Below are 17,547 nucleotides of genomic sequence, written 5' to 3'. Positions count from 1 at the left end.
CTTGCAATAGAACCGAAACCGGGTGAGAAGATGGCGGCTCCCAAATTTGTTAAGAAGCTTAAACCGATCAAAGTTCAAGATGGACAAACGGCGCAATTGGAATGCCAAGTAACGGGTAACCCCAGACCAACCGTTATATGGTTCAAACAAACAGCCATTATCAAACCTTCGCAAGAATTCCAAATCTTTTACGACGAGGACAATGTGACCACATTAATTATTCGCGAAGTTTTCCCTGAAGACGCCGGTACTTATACGGTAGTCGCGAAAAATACCGCGGGTTTCACATCCTGTTCGGCGGAATTCATCGTTGAAGCGCCATTGTCCGATCACGGTAGCGATATGTCAGCGCCGTTGTCCAGAAGAAGTTTATCTCGGGAATCGTCGCTGGCTGATATTCTCGAAGGAATTCCGCCCGTGTTCGCGTCTCAACCGAAACATAGAACCGTACCTGAAGGCTCAACGGTTGAAATGGAGTGTAAAGTTGCGGGAGTTCCAGAACCAGTTGTGAGTAAAGTTTTCAATTACATTTAACATTTTATGAAAATTTGCGTTGTAAAGAATTGTTGGAGACTTAAGCCTTTTTTATACTTGTTTTTAATTATGCGTTTAAATGAATATCATTTAAGGTCACGTGGTATCATAACGGTGAGCCTCTGAAAGAAACCAAGAGGACAAAGATCAAGACGGTTTGGGACATCCACATGAATATCGTTGTTGTTACAATTGAGGACGCTAAACCGGAAGATGCTGGCATTTACGATATCGTTGCTGAAAACACTGAAGGAAAAGCAGTTACTTCCATGAAACTTACAGTTAAAGGTAATTTGAAATAGTAGTTGAATTTTGTGTTATTTATAGTCGTCTTTGTACGTACGTAAACCCTGTATCGGCAACCTTCATCCATAAACATGTTAAACACCATTCCAATTTAAGTGCTTCTTATTTTTTGTGTAGAAAAAACGCCAGAGAAACCTAAAGAAGAGCCGCCGTCCTTCATTCAAACATTTGGAGATTTGGTAATTAATTATATTATAATTTAATTTTAATGTGAATTAAATTTAACACAAATTCTACTTTACATAGATCGTTATGGAGAAAGAGACGATAGTACTAACCACTAAAGTCTCTGGTTTACCACCTCCTGAAGTCACCTGGACCAAGTATGATCATAATCAGTTAAATTTTATATCAGTTTTAGTATTAATACATTTTTAAATGTCTAATACAGGAATGATAAGCCTATTAAGGAAACCAAAACCATCAAAATCACGCACGAAAAAGAAGTCCACACCATCACGGTTAAAGAAGCTAAACCGGAAAAAGACACCGGTACTTATAAATGCGTGGCGAAAAATCCTTTAGGCACTGCCGAACACACCGCCAAGGTTACGGTCCAAAGTAAGCGTTATACTTTAGCTTTTGAATAGTCATAAGACCACCGTTATCTTCTCGTTTGAATATGTTATAAGGGATAAAGATTTCGAAAAATAAAGGTGTACATTATATTGTTTAGAATCGGATGTCGAGTTTATCGAAAAGATGCAAGATGTCGAGGTTAAGGAACGTGAATCGGCGACGTTTGTTGCTTGCGTCTCGTCCGAAGATGCTGAAGTTACATGGCACAAGGATGGTGAACCAATTAAACCTGGTGACAAATACGATATTGAGAAGGAAGGCAAGTTCAGGAAGCTGATCATTCGCAAGTCCACCTTAACGGATGAAGGAGAATATACCTGCGCGTTGGGTGACAAAGAATGCACGGCTGATCTTGTTGTAGTTGGTAAGTACTTCATGGTGACATAATTGAAGCAACTGAAAAGGTTAATTTACTAAATTCTTTAATAACTTTCCAGAATTACCACCTGAGATCGTAGGTGAAATGAACGACCAAACGGTCATTAAGAACGAGACGGCGACCTTCAACATTGAATTAACCAAGGGTGACGCCTTGGTTAAATGGTTCAAGGATGGCAAAGAGATTCAATTCAGTGAACATGTACAATTGAAAATTGATGGCAAGAAGCAAACGTTGTTCATTTACAATGCAACCTTCGACGACATGGGTACCTACACGTGCAGAGTCGGTGACAAAAAATCATCGGCTGCCTTGAAAGTTGAAGCTCCCACTGTGGAATTCACGGCCAAACTTCCTGAAAAAACCACTGTTCCCGAAGACACTGATGCAGTTTTCACTGTCACCTTATCATCACCAGACGCCGAAGTTACGTGGCTTAGAGACGGCAAGCCCGTGCCGGAAGACGAAATCGGAGAGCGATTCGTCTTCGTTAAAGAAAATGTATACAGAAAGTTGCTCATTCGTGGCGTTAGTGTGGACGATACAGCCCAGTATACCTGCGTGGCCGGTAACGTTCAAACCAGTACAAAACTACATGTTGAAGGTAAATTCCAACTGGTGTGCTTTCTTTGTAAACTGTAGAAATAATTTATCTTGTCCATATTAGAAGCGTCAGCGGAGTTCACACTAAAGTTACGAGACGTTATTGTCCGTGAGAGTGACGTCGTTACCTTATTGGTTGAATTGACCCGCGAAACTTTAGAGGTGAAGTGGATGAAAGATGGAGAAGAACTATTCCCGACTCAACGCGTTGTGGTGGAAAAGGAAGGTCGCCAGCGAAAACTCATTATTCGTGAGGCTACGCTAGAAGATCGTGGTATTTACACTTGCACCTTATTGGATAAGATTTGTTCTTCCACTCTCAACGTAGAAGGTATGTTTTTACCAACTTTTTCGGATTCTGGTTTGGTACTAAGACATTGTATTACAGCTCCACCTCGGGTTGAAAACGACCAGCGCATCTTTAAAGTTAAACGCGGGGAAACTGCTACCATTGACGTTCCATTTGTGGCCGTTCCACCGCCGAAAATAGAATGGTTGTTCAACGGCAAACAATTGTCGCCTTCCAAAAAGATCACCACCGATTCTGGAAAGACTAGAACTACGCTGACCGTCCGCAAGGTCGACGATCCTGACACAACGGCCAACTTTACTTTGAAACTAAAGAACAAATATGGTGAAAGCAACACGGACTTCACGATATCTATTATTGGTAAGGAATGGTTGCGCTCTTTAAGTACTAAATAATGTCGTGTGCCTAAACATTATTTCAACTCTCGTTAAATTTAGATAAGCCCAGACCTCCTGGTACGCCTGAGGCATCCGAAATCGGTAACGATTCACTAACTTTGAGCTGGAAGTCACCAGAGAGCGACGGTGGAGCACCAGTCAACAATTACATCATTGAGTATCACGATAGAAATACTTTGAGGTGGTCCACAGTAAACGAAACCTTTAAGATTACCGAAAGACATCACAGAGGTATTTAATACATAACTATATTTATAGAAGTATTTACTTAGATAAAGCTAACGTAAATGTTATGCAGTGACAAACTTGAAGCAAGGTATGGAATACATGTTCCGAGTGATAGCTGTCAACGATGTTGGCAAAAGCGACCCTTCCCCTGGGACCAAATACATTCCTGTACAAGAAACCAAAGCCGGAGAACCACCGGTCGTTATTGAACATCTTCAAGATGTGGCGACAGGTCTTAAGTGTCCGGCCACTTTGCAGTGCCGTATATCTGGCTCGCCAGTTCCTACTGTTAAATGGTTGAAGAATGGTAAAGACATGATGGTTTTGAGAAGCGTCACCACAACCTTCGAGAACCAAGTGGCTACTTTGACCATCAGTGAGACGGGACCCAAGTCGGCCGCCTCTTACACGTGTAAAGCCACTAACAAGTTGGGAACAGTCGAAACTACGTGCAACCTTAAAGTGCAAGAACTACCTTCAGCTGATTTCGACCCTTCGCTGAAGAACGTTCGTCTCAACCAAAGTTCCGAATACATTCTTAAGGCCATTGTGTCAGGTTTCCCTCAACCCAAGATAACGTGGTTGAAAAGCGGAGTACCGTTGGAATCCACGAAGCATACTCTGGTTCAAATCAACGAAACAGACACTACAATTACCATTCGCACCGTAGAAGGAGACGACAGTGGTACCTATACATTGAGACTGGTAAACGATGCCGGAACCAAGGATTACGATTTCAAATTGAAAGTTTTAGGTAAGTCTTTATCATGTTTTTATGGAAATAAATATATTTACTCATTTCTTAAAATATGTTTTTTATTTGTTTTTATAGACAAACCGGGTCCACCGGAACCTCCAATCACATTCCCAAAATGCGACAAAGATAACATCACCGTCGCTTGGCAACCACCAACAGACGATGGCGGTTCGACAATCCTGAATTACGTCATCGAAAAATGCGACGCGAAGCGCAAAGTCTGGATTGAAGTGACAGAAGTGAAGGGTGATACCTTTACTTACACAGTCCAGGACTTGCAAGAAGGTTACGAGTACATGTTCAGGATTACGGCCGTTAACGAATACGGTCGTGGTCCACCGACCACTTCAGAGCCTATGATGGCCAGAAGCATGTTCGGTAAATAACCAAACTTAATTTTTTTCCATCACAAGGTTTACTAATAAGCTTTTTTTTCTGTTTTGCTTACAACAGACAAACCATCAGCTCCTCAGGGACCACTATTAACGTCAAACATGACGGACACTTCCTTCACATTGAGCTGGCAACCACCTGAGAATTCGGGAGGATGTCCCATCTTGGAGTACATCGTCGAGAAGAGGGACGTCGGCAAGAAGGCATGGCAACCCGTCGGTTCCACTGACGGTCGCAACTTGACCATGGAAGTGACCAACATGAAAAAGAATACTTCATACAATTTCCGTATCACGTGCAGAAACGACGTGGGTACCAGTCCACCTTTTGCTCCCGACCAACCCATTGTGGCTGGAGTGGCAATCAGTAAGTCTTGTGCTGCTATTTTGACTACAATCACATTTACTCATATAATTTTTATTCAATAGCTCCACCATCGGCGCCAGTTGGACCATTGAGCGTTGTTTCGACGACCAATAAGACCATCACGCTCTCTTGGAAACCTCCACTTAGCGACGGAGGCGCGGAATTGACCTCGTACGTCATCGAAAAACGCGATAACCATTCCGAAAAATGGATGCGCGTTCGCACCATCGAACCTCATGACACTGTGTTCACCGTGGAAAAACTGAGCTCCAAGTACGAGTACGTCTTCCGTGTCCTGGCTGAAAATCACGCCGGCTTGAGTCCACCTTTGGAATCTGAAGAGCCAGTCCGACTAGCAGCCACTGCCCGTAAGTCACAATTTATCATTAACATAAGTATGTATGAATATACTTTCAATTCGTGTGGAATAAATTTTTCTATGTGAAACTACTTTAGAACGACCAACGCCACCAACTGACCCACTGGAAATGAGATCAACTGGTCCAAGCTCTATCCTGATCGAATGGGGCAGACCGGAATCAGACGGTGGCTCACCATTAACGGGTTACACGATAGCCCTAAGGGATACACGCAGAATTATGTGGATGGAAGTTGGACAAGTGGACGCTGAAACCCAACGTCTGCAAATCCGTGATCTTCAAGAAGGTCACGAATACATGGTGCGAATCATGGCTCACAACGAAATTGGATTAAGTGATCCCTTGGAATCCGAGGAACCAATCACAGTGGTTCGTCCAGATGGTAAGTTACTCGTAAAAGTAATTTATGTCACGTGGTGTCGAGCTCATGGCTGACGTAATTCGCATGGCCATCACATTTTGAATTGATCATAATCGCTTCAACGTATGTTTTTTATATATATGTATAATATAAATACAAATTAAGTTGACGGTATATCGGCTATACTTTTTCGATATCATCGCGGATAGAAATCTGAAAACAACCGTGTGTTTTTCATCTCCTTTAAGTTAATTTTTTTAGCCTAAACCGCTACTTTTTTAACCCTTCTTAACCTGTTGTTTAAAATAATTCGCTTTTTTGACGCTTTACGTGGTTATAATGTTGTACTACTGTCGAGATTTCGCGCGATCATTACGGGAACACGGGATAGCAAAACTCGCAGAAGAGAACACTGTTGTTTTCAGCCAAATTCTGAACCAAAACCGCTTTAAGAACGCAAATATACCGAATATTTTGAAAAGGTAAACATAACCTTACGTCCTTGCATATCTTGGCAAAGTCCGTTGTCACTTTGGAAACTAACTATAAAAAATTAGCTTTATTTGTTCTTATTGGTAAAGACATTACTAAGACTTTTGAAATTTATTTATCGAGGACTATTTTCGAAAGTGACATTTGATTTTGCCAAAGACTACCTTTATACGTTTTTGCAACAAAATAATGTGTGACAAGCATGAGCGATAACATTAGATCATAATGTTGCTGTTCATGTAGCCTATAATTTTAAGAATTTACAGTCAGGAAAATAAATTGCGAGGCTTAGTTGAAATTTTGTTACGTGTCTCTAGAGAAAGCTTGGCTTAATCCAGAATATACTAATCCCGAATTATATAATACTTCTCTTCGAGAAAAGTGTAGGTCTACTGCAAACCCGGGTAATTGTAGCATGATTCTTCCCAACATTTGGAGCAAGGTTACTAAATCGAATCACATACCCGATAAATAGTTCCCTCATCATTACTCTATTAGCACTTAACTTTTGCCAAGGCGCGCTTATGGATTTTTGTCCCACGTCAAGACGAGGTTTGTGACTTGATTGCTGAGGATTTAGTACCAAATAGTTATAGAATTCACCACACGGTGCGATGCCCATATGATGAGCAGGAGAGCAAACAAAAAGGGATCCCTCGCCTGGGAAGAATCATGTTACATAACTAAAGTATTAAGGGGATGCAGAGTGTCATCCTTCTTCTATTATCCCCTTCTGATTAAGCCAAGGAGTATATACCCAAAGGGTGAACTTGCTAGTACAGAGATAGTTCTACGATATGATTAAATCAGTACTTCGTAAGTTACTGATATTAATTGGGGAGATACGTTGCAGAATTTAGACTAAATATTTTACACTTGATTAGTTTCCTGTCTAGATTAAGTTTTCGATATTATAGGCTGTAATTAAACACACTAAAAATAACATGCGCTTCGCTATACAGTAGAGTTACTTAATAGATTATTTTATTGTTACTTGACATACATAACAAAATATTTGAAATCTGTTCTAGATTTCGACGAAATGGATGATTACCTGCCTGAATTCGACGAACACACTCCGTCAATGAGTTTCAGCACGGAGACTTCGTCGTCTTGGATTAGGGAAGCCAACGTCGAACCTCTGCTCAGGAGTTACACGAAACATGTGCTCATGAGTCGTAACGAATACTTTTTCCGAATTTGGCATTACGCCGAAACACTCTTTAAATAGGACTTTTTACGAAAAATATACCTTTTACGACCAGCCAATCAACGTGATTTTATACAACGGAGAAAGTTTAGCCTGTACTTGACCACCAATCATTTTAAACGGTTCGTTATTTCAGTTATTTCTTCGATTACAAAAGCGTGCGTCACAAAATGCGCAGAAATTTTAACTGAAATCGCATTAGTTTTACCACTGTGATTATTTATGTTTTAAATATTGAATAGTTAAGAAGTAAGTTTAATGAAAATTTCGCGTTCCTTTGTTCACAAGGCCTGGGAAGTTAGGAATTGCGATTATTTTCTTTGCGATTTACCAATTTAACTAAGTTTTAATTCTGATTTAAATGACGAACCGTTAATTAAAGGGTTCCGCAAGTATCTTGAGCATCCCTTTGCAAATGCGAGAGACTTGTGGAACCTTCTTGATTTTATCTATTCCCCTATTATGAAATCGAAACTCGTTTTGAAATGAGCTGGAAATTAATTTTGTATAAAAACGAACCCTTTTCTTATAAACTTGTATAATAATATTTCCCAAAAGCGTAATGGATATAATATATATGATAAAATGAAAAAAAAACTTAATTTATTACTAAATGAGATTAATGATGATTTAAATCGAATCTCCCAAGTTATATGAATTAAAAGGAGTAAAATAATTAATATATTTAACGATTGTCTTTGTGAAATGATAAACCGTTTCATTTTTTTTTTCAAGTTTTCCTAATCCGAATATATTGCACCACAAACGATAAAATATTCATTTAAATTATCGGCTTAATTTAACTCTCTAATTTTCGACGTCTGTAATTTTAGAGTTATTTAAATTCGATAATTTAACAAATATACATGATTTTGCTGGTTTTTTCTTCAGTTTGTTGCCATAAAATATATCTAAAACACATGCCCTAAATAACTTTGTTTTTTCGGTTTTGAGTTCCTGATAATGCCCTAAACCTTTTTTGGAATTAAGAAATGTTTAAGTTTTTGAAATGAGAAAACCACTACAAACCCTCGTGAAGCTAATGCTTCCACGGTGTTCCTTGTCTCTTGTATTTTAAATGTGAATACAATAAATACTTAAGAACTATCTGGGATATATTTCATTTATTGAATCATTGTTCTGTTAAATGTTTGTTAAAATTCATTTTAGTTCAATACGCAAGATTAAACTTTAAATCTCTATCTTCAGGAGTTATAGTGCCACCATCGAGACCAATTGGACCTTTGCAACTGGGAACCGTTACCAAAGATACTGTCGAACTATCGTGGAATCCGCCTGACGATCTGGGTGGTGGAACTCTGACAGGATACGTAATAGAGGCCAAAGATGTCTTAGATATTGAGGTGAGATACTTCAACATAACTTAATGGCTTAAAGTTCAGTTCTAATTTGTTTTTGGTTTTTTAATCTTAGTTAAGGAAAACGTACACGGTGGTCCCAGCAGATAAGACTGCGTATAAGGTTAGAGGCTTGATAACTCGGCACATATATCAATTCAGAGTGTATGCCGAAAACGAAGGCGGTAGAAGCGAAGGACTAGTTAATAAGAAACCAGTTCGTGTACAAGAAACTCTAAGTAAGTGTTATTATGTTTCGTCCGATAGAATCTTTCTTGAACTTACGGGAAGTCTGATGTACGCTTTTGTGGTGGGTCGTTTGATTGGGACAGAGGGGTCATCAGAACAAATTGAGGGCCTTGAGTTGAATAGTTCCCTTGAGGTTGGGCGAGTGGGTAACCTTAATTTTATATCGAGAGTCTACCCAAGGGCTAAGGGATGCGCGTATCATCTTTGACTCCGGACGACAAATCGCTCAATCCAACCCTTTATCTCGTGACATCAAATCATAGATAGGCTCGGTTATATTCTATCTAATTTCTTCGTAGAAACCTGCTCTTCACCTGGCAAACCAGTTATAACGGTAGACGAGGACACGTTTGGTGACGTCATTTTAACCTGGACCGAACCCGAAAGCAACGGTGGATCGGCCATCTCCACTTACATCGTGGAACAATTAGATCTTTTGTCGGATGCTTGGACAAGAGTCAATCAGCGTTGCATACTGAATACCAAGTACAGAGTGTCCGGGTTGATGGCCAATTTAGAGTATCAATTTAGAATCTGCACTGAAAATGGTGTAGGCGTCGGACCTCCTAGCAAAGAGTCGGAACCAGTAATTATTACTCTCAGAAAACGTAAGAAATCGTTAATTATTATATGCAAATGTTGTAACAAACTTTAATTATGTACAGCGAAGCACGAAGCTCCAATTTTTACCAAAGGAATAACAGACTGCGCCGTGGTTGTTAGTACCCAGGCTGTGTTTACGTGCGAATTTACCGGAAAACCCCAACCGGAAATAGTTTGGTAAGGCCATAAACATACAAGTAGTAAGAAAATATATTTATTGGTTTCATCTCCATTTAACAATTCAACCCAATAGGTATAAAAATGGATTCGAGATTTACGAGGGCCGCAAAGTTAAGATTCACACATTCAGTACGGACAGCAGTCTTTATATTTCTGAAGTTAAAATCCAAGACGCGGGAACGGTTAAATGCCAAGCTTCTAATAAAGCCGGTACCGCAACGACTACTGCTACTTTGATTGTCAAAAGTAATGTATAATTTGGTCTGAGGCTTCTGGATTGGTTTTAACCATTTACAATTCGGAAATTTACAGGTCCTCCTGAAATTAAAGTACCACCTAGGTACTTCGATGGTTTAACCTACGACAGTGGTGAAACTATGAAATTAAAGATAAATATTTTGGGACAACCTGTTCCGGAAGTCACTTGGTTCAGAAACAACATGCCCTTAACTATGAACGAAAAAACTACAATTTTATGGGATGATGATACAGCCATTCTAAAAATACTGAACGTTGGCAGTTCTGACTCTGGGGAATATAAAGTCGTGGCACGAAACGAACTGGGAGAGGAGTCGATCATGGTTACTGTTACGATCGCGGATGTTCCTGGGCCACCCGTCGGCAAACCGATCCTTCTTGGGACGGATTGGAAGTCCTGTAAATTAACGTGGAATCCACCAATAGATGATGGTGGTAGCCCAATTACGAGTTACTTGATTGAAAAGCTTCGTGTAAGTAACTACACTTAGTCCGGTACATAAACGGTCCACCTTTTTGGTTCAGTCTTGTTCTTAATGGTATTTCTTAAGTTTTAAATATTTTCGCTCTTTTTCAGGAGGACGTTGGTTTATGGTACAAAGCTACCACAACTCACACCCTCACAGCAACAGTCTATGAATTATGCGATGGGTACAATTACAGATTTCGTGTCCGAGCAATCAACATCTATGGACCGAGTGACCCAAGCGAAGAAAGTGATACTGTATGGATACCGGAAATCAAAAGCGAAATGTCAAGCGCCAGTAAAATCCAAGTTCCGGTCGGTGAGCAAACAATGGAAGAAGATGCTAGTTTGAGCGAAATACCTGCCATCTCCGAAGATTCCAACTTAGGGCTGTCGTTAGAATTTGCTAAGACGACGGAGCTAGAACCACAAACTAAATACATGAAATTAGAAGATCTTAATGTACTAGCCCTTTTGGTTATCGATGTTAAAACTGCCAATGTATTTGACCATTCGCGGCTGTTGGGTGATGCGCAAAGTGTGCAAAAAGTGCAAGAACAACAGTCGATAGAGGAAGAAATTGTTATTCCATTTACACAAGCCACGAATCTGTCTTTGGAAGAATGTGACATTGCTAACGACATCAAAATACCAGAAGTTCCTGAAATGGAAGACAAAATAATAAATTTGAGTCCTAACGAGGAAGTCTTGTCTGTGAGACAATCTATTTCAGAACCTCTTCAAATCGAAGAACCAAAATCAAAAGACGATGGACAGAAAATGTCTAAGAGGCTACAGGCTGCACGAAGACAGTCAACAATGGACGAAACAACTTTGGAACATTTTCATTCCTGTTTCAGTTCATTCGAGGAATATTTCGACGCTGAAGCCTTTCGACTACCACTTGAAGAATTGTCTTTGGGTACAGAAGTGTTTAATCCAGTTTTTGAAGAAGAGACAACCTCTTTCCATGACATTCTTAACTTGCAATGCGCTGGAGAATTAGTTTATTCGGAAATATTGACGTGCATTTTTGTAAATACGGTAGAACACGAAGAAAATCTTATGGACCTTCAACCAGTTGCTATTGAAGAATCGAAAGCGAACGTTTCATTCGATCATTTAATAGGCATATATGTTACGTTCTTCAACGATTTTATGGAAATTTATCACTATTTGCCGAACTTTGGCTACGACTTAGTCAGTCCCGTGATATTGTTGGACGTTCAAACCCGAGTCAGTGCGCTTATTTTCGAAGTTTGCTGTTTAAATACCGCTGCATCGTGCGATTTCACAACGTCAACTAATCTTGAAAAAGCCTCCGTCAGTTTAATGAGAAACCAGAGTATTTCTGTAAACATTCCAATTATCAATATAATGTTGCTAAATTTCGTTGAATTCGAGATCAATCCCAATAATGAATTTAAAGCTGGTGTTGCTGAATTGAAAATACTGCAACCCAACAAGGAAACGTGTTCAACGTCATTGCAACATTTGCTGAACATTTGTTCGTCTTTGTTGTTAACTACATTGGATTCAGTCCAATCTTTAACAACAAATCTTCGGCCTGAATTGGAAGAAACGAGTCCCGTTTTTCTACCATTTATTGTTGGAACTTCCTCAAATACAATGTGGTTTGAATCTAACGATGATTTCACTAGTTCCATGTTACCAAAATATTTTCAAGCATCGATTACTCGTACGCAACCTAATGTATTTTCATTAGTTGACGTCATTGAGATTGCCACTTTCACCGAACTAGACACTGAAATTGCAACCTCATTAGCTTCTATGTTGCACGGAAGTGAGGATCTGCATTTGGCCAACTGCGAAGAATTACCAAGAGCATTACAATACGACGAACCAAGCATCTTCGACTCGGATGATGATAGTTTTGACCCAGTTGACTATTTGTTACGCGACCTTGTGACCGAAGACTTGGCCGCCGAGCAAGAAACGGAAGAGATTATTATAGATCCATCAGTTATGAAAGAAACCGTCGAAACAGGCAGACAAAGCGTAGAAAGCCTTCTTAGTCTCGCTGAAGAGTTGGAGAAGAAATTTGAATGTAAGACAACGGAGATTCAACGATTAGAGTCCAGTTTGTCCCGAGAAATGGAATCTCTGGAAGAAGATTTGGAACTCCTACATTCGATTCACGCTCTAATACGCGAAGAGGACGTTCACGAAACTGAACCAGAGATGTCCAACGTCAATCGCTTGGTCTCCGAGAGTAACGCCTTGTCCAAATCGCTCTTGATGACACGATACAGGGATGACACTAAAAAGACGTCTAAGCACTATTCTGATAGCCAAGTCGGACCAACCACAGTTCTAACTCGTCGAGAGTGGTTCAAGATACCCCGTCTTTCTGATGAAATGTCGACGTCATCGGATGAGTCTATCCCTGAACCAATTGAGACACGCCTAATGCCAAAAACGTCACGTTCATCCCCGAGGATCATAACTCCATTGGAAAATAGAATCATTCCAGCAGGTTATCGAGTAAAAATGGTCTGTTGCGTCATGGGAGAACCTGAACCTGTAATTAAGTGGATGAAGAATGGACAGCCTTTGGAAAAGAAACTGAGGCGTATTTGTATCAGCATGGTAATTTTAATCTCCATTCAGCTTGCTTTGCCTCTTTATCCAATCGCTTTTAACTTGTTTTGGAACTTTTAGTTTGACTTTGGATTGTGTAGTGTAGAAATTTTCAACTGCAAACCCTCAGACACAGGGGAGTATGTTTGTATAGCGAGCAACTGTCACGGATCGGCATCAACGAGAGCGTATCTGAGAGTTATGGGTAAGATTTTGAGTGCCTTCCATCAATACTGAAAGACTAAAGGATTATTTTATATTCTCAGGATCCAAAGAAGATAGTCCAGAGGAGCCCGGATTTGAAAGGACTCCCGTTGACGTAACATCCGTCGTTGGTAGCCGAATTGACTTGGAGTGGATAGTTACGGGGGTGCCGTTACCAACGGTTCATTGGTAAGTAAATATCGCAGAAAATAGAAAAAAGAACATTTTATTGGAATACTACGAGTCCTGTGTTTTCCATCAATAATTTATAAAAGTGTCACTTAGAATTACAGTATAATTAGACAGTTTAAGCAAGTCCTCTTTGCTCGTGCAGTGAATTGCAATCTCACTGACATTAGTTTAACCATCTAATTTTATAATACTTTTATGCCAATTAGCTTTAAAAAGTAACTTCCACATAGGCCTGGGCTTACTTCACTTATGTTTATCAAATGCGCTTGTACATGTACATGAGCTCACAACGCCAAGCTTGTGAAAATCAACGATTGTTTTTTCGTTAAAAATTAGGCTTATTTATTCCATTAAACAGGTTAAAGGATACTGTTCCAGTCTCAACTAGTCTAACTGTGGACATATTTAGCGACCATAGAGGATTGTGCCGTTTGAGTATACCCAAATGCGATAAGACTGATAATGGTGTGTATTCTTGCGTTGCCGAAAATGACAGCGGAAGGAACGTTTCGTCCGTGGTTGTGGACATTCTAGGCGACGAAATTAAGTCTACTTTGGACCCTGTACCTTTACCAGATTTACTATTAGACATAATTTCAAGCTCATCCTCTTCGGGAATTAAGTAGTAGTCTTTTTTGATTGAAGTTCAAGTGTGTGACACGAAATTGTGAAAAATCATCTGCAAAGATCTTAAATGAAGGAAATAAAACAGATAAAAAGCTATTACTTTTTATTTTTCCACCGATCATTAGTGCGTTAAGATGTGAGCGCTTAAGGCCTGCAGCTATTACTTAATACATGTTAACATACATCCCCCCATCCTCCTTGCATCGTGAAAGGTAGGACTCGATTTACACCGAATCAAGCAAATTTATTGAAAATTTCTGCTTAATTGATTTCATCAAATATTTCGCGAAAAGCGTATGGGATTTTGTGTAAATGTCGGACCCCTCGACAATATATAATTTTATAGTGTTATTGAAGTAGTTCATAGTGTCACTAGCGCATTCTGGCCTCAGTGACTTTACGCACTGGACGCAAATGCATGATGCTCCGTTTTGCCAACCATCCAAACAACCTCTTTTTTCACCTTGATTCTCAGTAATTAACGTTTGAAAACAGTGGAAAATCTAAGCCGATTAAAATTCGATCATAATTTTTTCTTAACATTTTCAGTACCTGGACTCGACACTCAGAAATTACAAGTTTCTAAAAAGATTTTTACTATTTTCGCCAATCTTTTTAATGAAATCTAATGTATCAATGGAATATATTTAAAAATAAAAACTTGCATTAATATTCACAAAATGTTATTTGATAAAATTATTTCTATAGTTATGACTATGTTATAGAAACTTGATTGGAATCCTCTGAATATAAGCAGAAGTATATATTACCTTTTTTTCGAGAAAACTGTACCACAAAGCGGGGTAATTGTTACATGATTCTTCCCAACATCAGAACATTTGGAAAAAGGTTGCTAAAGCGAATACTATTACCCCCCTGCTGGGACCCCCTGCTGTGACCCCCTGCAGTTTCCATACTATTACCCCCTGCTGATTTAGTCCCATTTCCCCCAAAATAGTTCTCCCAAACGCTACTTATCCCAATCCCAGTTTACCCAAAATTATTTCTCCCAATGATTTTTAACCCAAATATTTATTTCTCCCAAAATTAAAATAAGTATCGTATACATTTTACTATTCTAAATTAAAACCATATTTTATTGCCTCCAACAACTCTTCGGGTGTTTTAGCGCCGGTGTCCAATTGTTCTCTTAGAATGTTCCGTTTGTTTTCAAGATCGCGAAACATTTTTAGAGGTGGTCTAACAGAGTGAAGACGGCTCATAGAGTCTATTTCAATTTCTTGATGGACCTCTTTTCTTTTCATAAACTGTATGAGTTCATAGATGTCGGGATGAGGGACCTTCAACGCTTTGTTCCACTTGTTATGTGTGCCTTCACAATCATTGTTCGTTCTTGCATCCGCGTTGTCACCATGGCACCACATGAATTCTGCAGGGCTGAAAGATAAACCACGGATTGCGGCGATTGTTTCTATGGCGCGAAACATACGATCATAAGTTTCGCGAGATTTATCTGGTAGCAATACAGCTGAGGTAATATTTTTTTTTAACGAGACGGTGCAATGTAAAGAGTTGATAAAATAGTGCAGGTGAAGCTTTGAATGTTCCATCCATGCATATGCGTTGAGCAGAACAGATTCTCCCAACCATCCGATCAGTTCCGAAAATGAGTATCTTATCTTCGTCGCCTTCGTTGAATAACAGAAAATTATGCTCAGATATAGTCCTTGTCACTCGGAGAAGTAAAAAAGTAGACTTAATTTGATTTTGAAATAAGCGCGTGACAGTAATCACGTGACGTTATATTAAAAGGTATCGAGAGGGCTGAATCAAAAGTAGATTATAGAGTTCTAGTGAAGAATGTAGATTTTTCTTGTCCAATTTAACATAATTAATTTTTACCTATCTGATTTTTGGATTCAATTATTCTCTTATTTGCTCGTTTATTGTTTAATTTGTTACCTTATTGTTCTATTTGTTTGTTAATTGTGTTTTATTGTGTTTTTATGCTGTTTAATGTGTGTTTATGCTGCTTTATTGTGTTTTTATGCTGTTTTATTCTGTTTTAAGCTGTTTAATTTGTGTTTATGCTGTTTTATTGTGTTTTTAAGCTGTTTTATTCTGTTTTAAGCTGTTTAATTTGTGTTTATGCTGCTTAATTTGTGTTTATGCTGTTTTATTGTGTTTTTATGCTGTCTTATTCTGTTTTATTGTGTTTCTATGCTGTTTAATGTGTGTCTATGATGTTTTATTGTGTTTTTATGCTGTTCTATGCTGTTTTATCGTGTTTTATTGTAGTTTCTGTGCGTTTTATTGTAGTTCCTGTGCGTTTTATTGTAGTTTTTGTGCGTTTTATTGTAGTTTCTGTGCGTTTAATTGTAGTTTCTGTGCGTTTTATTGTATTTTTTGTGTGTTTTATTGTACTTTCTGTGCGTTTTATTGCAGCTTCTGTACGTTTTATTGTTGTTTTTGTGTTTTATTGTAGTTTTTGTGCGTTTTATTGTAGTTTCTGTGCGTTTTATAGGGTTTTTTGTGTTTTATTGAAGTTTTTGTGCGTTTTATTGTAGTTTTTGTGTTTTATTGTAGTTTCTGTGCGTTTTATTGTAGTTCCTGTGCGTTTTATTGTAGTTCCTGTGCGTTTTATTGTAGTTTTTGTGCGTTTTATTGTAGTTTCTGTGCGTTTTATTGTAGTTTCTGTGCGTTTTATTGTAGTTTCTGTGCGTTTTATTGTATTTTTTGTGTGTTTTATTGTACTTTCTGTGCGTTTTATTGCAGTTTCTGTACGTTTTATTGTAGTTTTTGTGTTTTATTGTAGTTTTTGTGCGTTTTATTGCAGTTTCTGTGCGTTTTATAGTGGTTTTTGTGTTTTATTGTAGTTTTTGTGCGTTTTATTGTAGTTTTTGTGTTTTATTGTAGTTTCTGTGCTAACTAAAGCATTCCAAGTATTAATACTAGTGTTTATGTCGATAATGAGTTAAAAATGAACTTTTCTAATTTCAAAGAAAAATACAAGCATCTGCCGCATTATGAGCCTATTCACGTCTTCTTCCCAGTGCCAAGCAGAGGGGACGGGATCGACGCCATTCAGTGATAAAAGAGGGCTTCTCAAGTTTTCATATCACACGCCGCGAGCAAGTTTCAACGAAGTTTACTTTTTGTTTTTATATCTATATACTTTTGTTTATGCTTCATAAATGTACTATAGAATAAATAAATTGTTCGTCGATTTAACGAATCTCATGTTATTCCTTTTCTGCCAATTAAGTTACAGCAGGCATATATAGGATTTTAAAATGCATTAACTAGATTAAAAAGGATTTACACTTTAGCACTGTTAAAGGCAGCGCGTCGAGGGGCTATTCACTAATGAAAATTTTCTTTTATTGCTGATTTTTATTGACGCTTTTAAAAAGGATAGGGATTCATTGGTGATTTAAAATGGATGGGGTTTAATGGTTGCGTCTAGATTACGAGTAATCATCGAGGGGCTACTCACTAAAAACTCGTTAGCGATTTTAAACGGGATTGGGATTGTGGGTAACTTAGGGGCTA

At 38.7% G+C, this 17,547-nt stretch overlaps 1 protein-coding gene across 3 annotated transcripts in view; it reads left to right on the top strand.

Annotated features, from left to right (window-relative positions):
• The window catches only part of LOC149702846 (uncharacterized), a 95,743-nt gene extending 81,615 nt beyond the window's left edge, over window positions 1-14,128 (top strand). For 2 of the 3 annotated variants that reach the window (XM_089866751.1, XM_089866749.1), the window contains 25 exons: window positions 11-507; window positions 630-822; window positions 958-1,019; window positions 1,087-1,163; window positions 1,232-1,401; window positions 1,517-1,783; window positions 1,857-2,402; window positions 2,466-2,732; window positions 2,790-3,071; window positions 3,149-3,340; window positions 3,408-4,091; window positions 4,170-4,472; window positions 4,548-4,853; window positions 4,916-5,221; window positions 5,310-5,615; window positions 8,506-8,660; window positions 8,731-8,893; window positions 9,203-9,511; window positions 9,569-9,683; window positions 9,760-9,932; window positions 9,999-10,417; window positions 10,522-13,020; window positions 13,093-13,216; window positions 13,278-13,404; window positions 13,766-14,128. In XM_089866751.1, the coding sequence (XP_089722877.1) occupies window positions 11-507; window positions 630-822; window positions 958-1,019; window positions 1,087-1,163; window positions 1,232-1,401; window positions 1,517-1,783; window positions 1,857-2,402; window positions 2,466-2,732; window positions 2,790-3,071; window positions 3,149-3,340; window positions 3,408-4,091; window positions 4,170-4,472; window positions 4,548-4,853; window positions 4,916-5,221; window positions 5,310-5,615; window positions 8,506-8,660; window positions 8,731-8,893; window positions 9,203-9,511; window positions 9,569-9,683; window positions 9,760-9,932; window positions 9,999-10,417; window positions 10,522-13,020; window positions 13,093-13,216; window positions 13,278-13,404; window positions 13,766-14,033 (8,810 nt within the window). In that variant the 3' untranslated portion in view covers window positions 14,034-14,128. Of the gene's footprint in view, window positions 1-10; window positions 508-629; window positions 823-957; window positions 1,020-1,086; window positions 1,164-1,231; window positions 1,402-1,516; window positions 1,784-1,856; window positions 2,403-2,465; window positions 2,733-2,789; window positions 3,072-3,148; window positions 3,341-3,407; window positions 4,092-4,169; window positions 4,473-4,547; window positions 4,854-4,915; window positions 5,222-5,309; window positions 5,616-7,117; window positions 8,404-8,505; window positions 8,661-8,730; window positions 8,894-9,202; window positions 9,512-9,568; window positions 9,684-9,759; window positions 9,933-9,998; window positions 10,418-10,521; window positions 13,021-13,092; window positions 13,217-13,277; window positions 13,405-13,765 lie in introns of those variants that run through there. The other variant, XM_089866750.1, reaches the window with a different exon arrangement.
• Window positions 14,129-17,547: the final 3,419 nt, after the last annotated feature.

The sequence above is a fragment of the Phalangium opilio genome, unplaced genomic scaffold, assembly GCF_054372755.1.
Source record: "Phalangium opilio isolate 3A_F unplaced genomic scaffold, DU_Popi_V2 ptg000017l_1, whole genome shotgun sequence".
Classification (NCBI taxonomy): Eukaryota; Metazoa; Arthropoda; class Arachnida; order Opiliones; family Phalangiidae; genus Phalangium; species Phalangium opilio.
Note: the sequence above shows the minus strand (reverse complement) of the source record. Positions and strands in the feature narration are given on the sequence as shown.